The sequence below is a fragment of the Aptenodytes forsteri genome, unplaced genomic scaffold, assembly GCF_000699145.1.
Source record: "Aptenodytes forsteri isolate BGI_AS27 unplaced genomic scaffold, ASM69914v1 Scaffold241, whole genome shotgun sequence".
Lineage (NCBI taxonomy): Eukaryota > Metazoa > Chordata > Aves > Sphenisciformes > Spheniscidae > Aptenodytes > Aptenodytes forsteri.
In genome coordinates this window covers 5,518,402-5,527,757 of record NW_008795252.1, presented here as the reverse complement: position 1 = coordinate 5,527,757, position 9,356 = coordinate 5,518,402, and the positions used below count along the sequence as shown (strand labels likewise).

General features: G+C 35.2%; 1 protein-coding gene across 2 annotated transcripts in view; it reads right to left on the bottom strand.

Moving 5' to 3' along the window:
- The window catches only part of AEBP2 (AE binding protein 2), a 34,873-nt gene that overhangs the window by 17,519 nt on the left and 7,998 nt on the right, over positions 1–9,356 (bottom strand). For both annotated transcript variants that reach the window (XM_009278996.1, XM_009278997.2), the window contains exon 3: positions 4,461–4,647. In XM_009278996.1, coding sequence (XP_009277271.1) covers positions 4,461–4,647 — 187 coding nt within the window. The remainder of the gene's footprint in view (positions 1–4,460; positions 4,648–9,356) is intronic.

Genomic DNA, 9,356 nt, shown 5'->3' with positions numbered 1-9,356 from the left:
GTTGGGGGGGGAGGGTAAGAGAGCGGCTGTGTGGTGCTCAGTTGCTGGCTGAGGTTAAACCACCAAGATTATCTATCTGTTATTCCAAAACAAACTACAAATTCCACTTAAAACCAGTATTTGCTACACTCCTGGTACTAATTGTTGTTAAGCATTCATCTGTACATTATGTTCTGTCCTTACTCTATCTCACTCAGCTAGATACTGCCAATTAGGCAATCATCTCACTGAAATGTTTTCTCGCTGTAAGTGGTAACAGAACCGCAGCTCATGCTGCAGGTGGTCAGTGATGCAAGTATATAAATATTTTATGAATAAATATGAAGGAGGAAGAAAGAGAGGGTCAAAAGGAAAAGACAACCCCAAATTTTTGCTTTTGGTTTCATACAGCAAATTTCTTCAGGATTTACCACTGGACAACGATTTACCACTGGACAATATTCAACAGATGCAGAAGAAAGGGCACAATTTGTCAAAGGCATATGAATAGTTTTATTTACGTCACGCCTTATTGATTGTTAATATTGTATCTTCTATGTATCTTAAATCTACTCCCTCAAAATTATTGTCAGAGTAAGGTGTCTCCCTTCCTGCTTAATACAAGTTCCAAGTACACATCAATTACTTAAGTCAAATAAATTAAAATCTTCATACCAGTTGCCTACTAAATGAAATTCCAAGTCTTATGTAACTAGTATTCTTACTGTAAATTCCATCAACAGTAAGTTTCCTTATCTCGCTTACATTTCTCCAGTGAACTCAATTATCATGCTTGTTAACTGTAGTGTCATCTTTGCTATCGGAAAAGCAAGTGACAACATTGTAAGTATAATCTTAGGTTCTGCAAAATTCTTTGCAGTAGCTTCAGAATAGCAATACTATATATCTATTTTAGATATATACACTTTCAATATGTTTAGCTCTATACCTCTAAATGACAGACTGTATACATGGAGCAGTGAGTGTGTTTAAGGCTATTCAGAAGAGAAAGCAAGCTACTGACTGTAATCCTGAATTATTCTGCAACATCAAAATTTATATGACAAATCAGATTGTCTCTACAGCACCACTAATGTAACCAGCTATAAGGGTGTCTATAGTAAAACATGCTTTCATAACAAAAGTACTGATTTCCAAACTTAACACATACTCTTTACAGCCAGGAAAAAAGAAATGCAAAACAGTTTAAGAATGGCAAGACGTTAAGAAAGAAAAAAAAAATAAAAAAATCAAGTAACAGTAAGAAGTCTCTTTATAGTCTAAGTTAGAAGACAATGATCTTGTCACATATAAAACCACAGTAAGGTCTCCTTTTTTATTTATGCATTAATGTCTCTCAGAAGGGTGTTAACCTTTAGATATAAACCACAGGTCTATATAGAGGAAGCAAATTTATTGACTTGCTGTATTTAAACCGTTAAGAATTTATACACGAGGATGCTTCAATAGCAGCATGTATTAGCAATCAACTGCCAATAAATATTTAGTAAGCCACTTACACCTTACAAAAAAAGCCAGGGTCTAATTGAACCATAAGGAGGTATAAAGAACATGTTGACAACATTTATTCAGGAGAAAAATTGTTTTGTGATGCAAAACTCATTTTTTTCATCAAATGACTATGTGAGTGATTTAAACAGATCGTACACTATCAAATAGCATTTTGCTTTACAACCATTTGTCATAACTTCTTGTAACCCAACTTGCAGAGAACCTGGTACATATGTTCAACACCTCTTCTTTTGGACACTTTTAAAATACCTAAATATAAATCTATGTTCCTAGCTTTATATACTGTAGACTGAAAATACTTAATGCTGTTATTTTGTTACTTTGGCTTCTTAGACAAGGGCCCTTACCCCCTCCCCTTTTTCTTGTAAAGACAAAATATACAAACTTGCACACTTCACTCTAACTAAAACTAAGCTAAGAAACAGAAAGACAAGCAAAATTGTATCAGCCCTTTGTCAAGTTCACCTAATCAACAATAATCCACACAAAGTTTTAAAGAAAAGCTACCACTACTTAGCATTTTCAAAAAATGCCATCAACTTCAGATACATTTCTGGGTCACATACCCTCTGGAGAAATACATTACAGTCATCATTCCCAACTCAGTTGGAGATGATTTTTGCCTTAAGGCAAAACTCTACAGCCAACATTGCATTTGTCTCAAGAGGCAAGAAAATAAAAAATTGCTCAAGCAGCTGTCATTTTTCTTCCTGCGCAACAGTGGTCTGCTGTCTTGATCAAGTGAAGTACTACATTTTGGTCTGTAATATACCCATATTTACTACTTACATTTTTTGCCATAGATTCATTCAAGAATTCTGCAGTAAATTCTTATTACGACTAGAACATCTTAGCAGATAATTTGAAGTTAACTACGAAGCTCTGATTTGAAATTTGTAAGTCAATAATGTTCATCAATTACTAATAAAATGCCAACCTGAAAAACTACTTCTGTATATAATGAGGGAAAAAGTGAATTAAGATGCATTAAATCAGCCACCTAACAAAATCAATATGGAGACACAACCCAAGATACAACTCAGGAATCTCTGAAAGCAAAAATTTTGAAGTGACAAGACTTAGACATCTATATTTTGTTTGAGTAACACAGTCAACGAATCAAGGTAACCCTTTAGGAACATGCAACTATTTCAACTAAGTCTCTCATTACATCTAAGATGAACTAAAAGGATACTGCAAAGTGACCGCATAACCCTTCACTGATCAGTCTTCCCTTCTTGAACCTTCTCATTTACATAGATTGCTAGAGTGAAAGGGAAAGCTCTTTGAAAGTAAAATTCTGAAAAGAACAAAAATAGCTTTCTACCTTCTTTGAGTGTTGAATCAGTGTGAAAATTAGAGGAATTCTTCAAGTTCACACTTTTAAGATGTGTCTAATGATATAATTTGCTCACATATATTTTAAGAATATCCAAGCATTTAAAAAAAAAAGCAAAAGAAAAAAAAATCACCATAACTAAAGTTAACAGTGGCTCTTCTAGCACTGAACTGCATAGTTGTGTGCGTGTGTGTAAGACACACACAGGAAATACACTTTTCAGAATTCTAGGTGACACTGTAACTTTCCAGGACAGACTTCTTTGCGTTCAAGGCAGAAACATAACCACTGCTTCATAAATTTCAGTTGCTTAACACACAGGTGAGGTATTAAGAATAATCACAATCATGTGATACAGAGTAATCACTTAAGACCACTAGTATGTGCATCCATTGTTGTAGTACCATTTGAGTAACTGGTAACTGTATTTCTTCACAAGAACAGAAAGATCAATACAGTGAAGTGTTCTGCCACAGAAGAGTTCTGGAAAAATAAGACTATAATTGCTGACCCAGCAAAGTAACACAAGTTCTCTGGCACACCACCACTAAAATCCTACTGCCAGCCAGGAGACAAGACTGAAATAATTGCCTGCTTACGAACAGTACTCCATTTCTGTGGACAGTATGAGATATAACAGGTCTACTTCTCTCCAATACTGTAAGGTTGACTTTACACCACAGGTAAAAATTAATGGAAGTTTTTTCTTCAGCTGTTGACATACTAGCAGGAAAAAATTCTAAATGGGTTGTTACATGCCTCTACTCTAAAACGCAACAGTCACAGTAACAGTTTAAAATTAGTAAATAATCAGTTCTGTACTGGAGATTTGCATCCAAAGCAATCATAAAACAAAGTTAATTTTTTTTAACAATTGCCTAGTCTTTCCTAACCATTTCAGTACATTGGAATCTCTAAACAAATTTGACATGGTTATTAGTCTGATGCTAGGACAACTCAGGAATCAAACAATTGGATGAAAATGGACTAGAAAAGGTACTGGATAAGTGATTATTGTTTGCTAGAGGAAACAACTCACTTCAAATGATAAATCACACTTCTCAGCACATTGGTTCATATAAATTTAATGATCATCAACTGTGCGGAGAAAGATTAAAAAAACGTAGCAATTCAAATCTGCCCAAAAGTAGATCTTGGTTATGCTCATAAAACTGTCATTAAGCTAATGAAATGTTGTGCTTGAAAGAGAACTTATATAATATGCATTTATCTCTAATTTATATGAATCTGCAGTCTCTGTCTGCAGTACTGAACTTCAGATCTCATCATCACTAAACAGAACATTTTCCAACAGTAACATAGTAAGTAAACAAAAACTCTAAAACGAAAAGCATCTTTAAATTGTAAACTTGAACTGTTGCTCACAGAAAACTGATCTTTTCTACTGAACACATAGGTCCTTTACCCTAAAAAGGAACACAAACAGAATCTGGAATTGTTTTACTCCCATTGCAAGGAATGCCAACACTCTAATACTAAAGATGACCAACCCTACCAGACCCACATCTGCAGAGAAACATCCACATTGAAGAGAAACTTCCTATCTAAGACAAAACTTTCAAGAACTTCTACTTCTGGAAATACTTACGTAATGATCGTCGTCTCTTGTTCTTTAACTTTCTTCTTTTATTCATTCCAGCTTTCGATGGAGATTCCTCTTTGGCCTTTGGCTGGTTGGCAACTTTTGAAGAGTTCTGCTGGCTGAAATGTGTGGGCACATGACGGGCAAGTCCTCCCTGAGATGCAAAGCTGGCATTGCACCCACCAACTACACACTAAGGAGAAAAAAACAGAACTGTGTCAGTGTGCTATATAGCACTCATTCACAGGAGCCTTACAGATCTTTCAGTTTGACTTTTCTGGCTCAACCTCCAACACACTAAAAGGAAGACAAATTCTTAATGACCATGCAATTCTTAAAAAGAAAAACAGAAACATAATCTGAAAGAAATTTCTATCTGAACTTTATAACTCCCAATAATTAGTCCATGGTATAATAATCTTTTTCTATGCTATATTATATTCTATAATACTGTATAGCATAAAACCAATCTCAAATAATGCACTGAAACTCTTCCCACAGAAAATAAATGCTTCTGAAAAAGTTTCCCCTTTACAGACCAACATCCCCTTGTCTTTCAAAATACTGCACTGTTATTCTGTATTTCTCAACAGCTCTCCTATCTTCTGCATTTGATAACAGTAACGTTCTCTAACATCCTCCTTTCTTGTGACAAGGCAGAAGTAAAAAAAATACATCCTTACCCACATTAAATTTGAAAGAGCTTAACACTTTTTGTAAATGCTATACAAAGCCAATAGTTATCTTACAGTTCTGTCTAAAACTTTAACTTCAGTAACTTGAAAGCTGTATTAACAGTTATTTATACATTTGTTTTGGGATGCTACTATTACTTCAGAAGTATTTAAGTTAGTTCTTATTTAAAGAAAATGGCCTCTCTTTCTAAGAAAAATAAGAAAAGGTCCAACAATAATTAAGCAGAAACACAGAAATCACAAGATACATGCAACTAAGCTAGTACTGGCTACAATAATTATTGGTATTTTTATAAGTATTCAGTTTATTTTTACAATTATTTGATTTGCAAAGTGAGTATTTAAATTATACTGTTGGGGACAGAGGCACAAACCTTTTCTCTTGTGCTCTGAGCTTACAAGGGTAACAGAAAAGTGATTTTAAGATATGCATTCCATCATTGGCTGCAATAAATTGTGTATCTACATGATCAATTTTTCTTCTGATCCAGAGAATAGTAGTAGGGCAAATGAGTTGGTCAGCCAGCAGCAAGAAACCACTTTAAACCACTGGAAAGTTCTCCTTCTTCCACATCTGTTCTGCTCCTCCCCCTCTTTCTCAGCTCTTTCATCTGCACCTCTCTTCTCTAGCACTTCCCTTCACAGCAAACTGATGAGGCAGCTCCAACAGCAGTTCGGGAATAAGTAATGCTGCAACTATGTACATAGTGCTAAGTTTTCTCTGAAGACTAAGGATGAATTTGCAAGCTCTTACAGTAACCTGCCCCAAGCCTGCACATTTGATTGAAAGACAAGAAAACAGCAGTAGAACACCACTCAGCATGTTTTGTCCCTAAAACCCAACTGTGTTGTTTTCCAACTGTGGCTGCAGAATTGAAAAGTCTATTTCTGCCTCAGACCTAGCAAATGGTTTTCCATGATCATCATAAAACAATATAGTGTCCATGAAAAGGAAAACCTGTGTTATCCCCAAGGGCTTAATACTTGCTATAGGACTAAAAATAGGTATATATTTCAAGACAGTAAAAGACAAAAAATAGGAGGACATTTTTCACATTTTTATTTGCCTTTTGTGTTTGTTTTTTTAAGGGAAAAAAAAACCAAACCAACTTAGAAAACTTTTCCTAACCTCTTCTAAGTACTGAGCTAGCTACAAACATGTAATTACCCGACAATAAGCTTTAGAATCCTTCACACTGTATTCGTTCCTCCTGTCTCCCCCACTAATAGGCATCTGAAGAAATGTGAAGATTTTTACCAAAAACCTACCTACGCCTTTTTACCTTGCCCTATAATTTCCTATGTTCAAACAACAGCAATATTGTATACTTACATTGTAGTGACTTACAATGTAAGAAATCCCAGCACATCTATGAAATTCAAAACACCCAAGATCCTGATCTCATTTACACTATGGTAACCTCAATGCAATAGTTATTACTTCAAATCAATACTGAAGATTAAAATTTACACTTATAGAGTCACGGAATGGTTTCGGTTGGAAGGGACCTTTAAAAATCATCCAGTTCCAACCCCCCTACCGTGGGCAGGGACATCTTCTACTAGATTAGGTTGCTCAAAGCCCCAACCAACCTGACCTTGATTAATATTAAAGATGATCAAACTCACAAACAACAGATACAGGTAAAATACATGCATGCACTAGTTCAAACAATTCTTTATTCTTCAGTTTTTAAGTCCTTGAAATAGCTGTCTCACCCATAAAAGCAGTTTCATGAAACTAAACGAAGCAACTAAATCTAAAACTTAGGTTTAACTTTCATTAAGGTGCCCCTGACTTCAGCCTCTAGCTCTTTCTGACCCTACAAACACTGACAGGAAAAAAAAAAAAGTGCAAAAAAACCCCCCATACCCTGAAGTTCAATCACACTGAGAAATTAAAATTTCACTCTTGCCAATGCCCGCTAGAGGTCAAAAATAACCTGAAGTCTTGGTCCAGTGCATGCATTACCATATTCCAAAATTACTGAAGTATAATATCAAAAGGCAATACCTTCTGAAAACAACACATAAACTTTGTGTCAGGCACATTCCTAAAACTTTTTAAAACACAAGTTCATAAGACTTAATTGTATTGCTTGTCAGATGGGAAACATTGTTTTATGACAAACTGCGGTTTGTCTCACAATGTCATAACTTGACTTTTGTCTAGTTGTGTACAAAGAAAACAATCACAGACATTCTATACAGATTATCTGCAGAAGCTACCACTTACTTTTCTTGCTCTACCTGTTTTACTTTCAAAAGCCCCAAACCAGCATCCTTAAATCTTCAATATATGCAACTTGCAACTAGAAATTATCTTTTTCCAGAAAGCCTATTTATAGCCTGCAGCCACAGTATGAAATACTTGCAGAAATCATTACATTCAGATATCGTGTAGTTTGAGCTACCTGATCATGTCATCAAATGATCAACAGCTGATCTATCAAAGATGACACAGAATGCCTTTGTAGTAGACAGGAAATAGTAGAAGAGCAGAAAAATCTTACCTGTTCTTTTTCTTTTTTTTCTCTAAAATAATATATCCAGCAATCCGTTACTAATGGGTAAAGTCTCTTCTCTCCAAAGATAAAGGAGCAGTTCAGGCTGTCACTTCAGGATCTCTGGACGGTAAGTCACACCAAATCAGCTTCCCACCAGATAATTATACAGATCTAGAGGGCTTCTAATAAATCAGACTCAACTATTACGCACAACTTCAAACCAATCTCTTCATTTTTTCCCCCAAAACCTAAATCTCAGAATTTTGCATTCAATTTTAAGTATGATAGATTGGGTCCGGATTGGTGGATATGTTACTTCAAGAGAAAATAAGTCAACATGTAGTAAGTTTAATTTCTCCAGTGTACCCATACCCACCATTATTAATGGGCAGTAATGAGCAGTGACTTTAACAAATGGATAAAAATATCTAGCAATACAGGGTTTTTTTTCTATTAAATTCAAAATAACCAAATATCCTTTTTAGAATAGTCAATGTGTAATTTTTCCAATATATTTAACAGTAATATTTTAGACATCTGGATAAACCTTCTTATTGTCTCATCATCTAAGCGTTCAGGCAGAATGCCTTTACATTTTCTATCTGCATCTGCAATACTCTAATGGATAGAAGATATTCTGCCAAGAGAGTAACAGACATGAATTCCGAATGAGGACTGAAGCTGCTTGGCTGTGTTTTCTAGATTTCAACAAGTGTTACTCTACTGAGAGTCATACCAAATGCAGTCACCCCTTAATGAATTCTGGAAGTTACAGGTGTAGAATGAGCACCAAATTTCATTTTTATTATTATTTTCTTCCCCCCTTTTAAACAAAGGATGAAAGCCTCCAATGAACCTGTGTACTGTCATTCATTGTTGTTGAAAGCATTTACCCCACATGAGCAAACCTTTCATGACTGATCTTAAACATTAAGAGCATACCCACTGGAATCACTATGTGAAAGCAGTTGATAGCATACCCACATGCAGTCTTATATTTACATAAAATTGCTATATGCAATTATTTTGCCTAAAATCTCCCACTGTTTTGTGGTCACTCTACCATTTGTCCTTTCATTGTGCCTAACATCTTCTATTTGGTCACCTAGGCTACATTTTAAGAGTTCATTTAATATATCTTCAAGTAACTTTCAATGCCTTATACAGCACCAATGCATGGCGAGTAGTACTTTGATTAATTTGAGTACCAGAACCATGCTGGAAAATGCATGTTGTCACAGCACTTTAACTATTCAAATACTTATTATTTGTAACAGCCAAGTTTAGGACAAGAAAGATAAACTGAATGAAGAAATTCTTTCTCAGCTTGCCAAAGACAGCTACCGGCATCAGTCTTCTAACTCGGCAGATTATTCCTCTAGATCCACCTGTCTACATGTTCTGAAAGCCTGGAAGTTTTTAAGTTGCTGAACCCTCGACAGGACCACCACTACATGTTGATGATACTCCACAACATTCCACCACCAGTTTCTAAAAAGCTGTAAAAATTTTGTAATAACAGAACTAAAAGAGAGTAACGTTTAGTTTTTTCTTTCTCAACTCTGGATGTAAAAATCATACACAAACATGAACATACTAAATGTCTTCAGAGAAACAACTACATGCTCTGAGAATACCTATATTAAATGAATGTCTACAATGACAAAAAAAAAAAAAAAAAAAGGATGGCTAGAATAAGA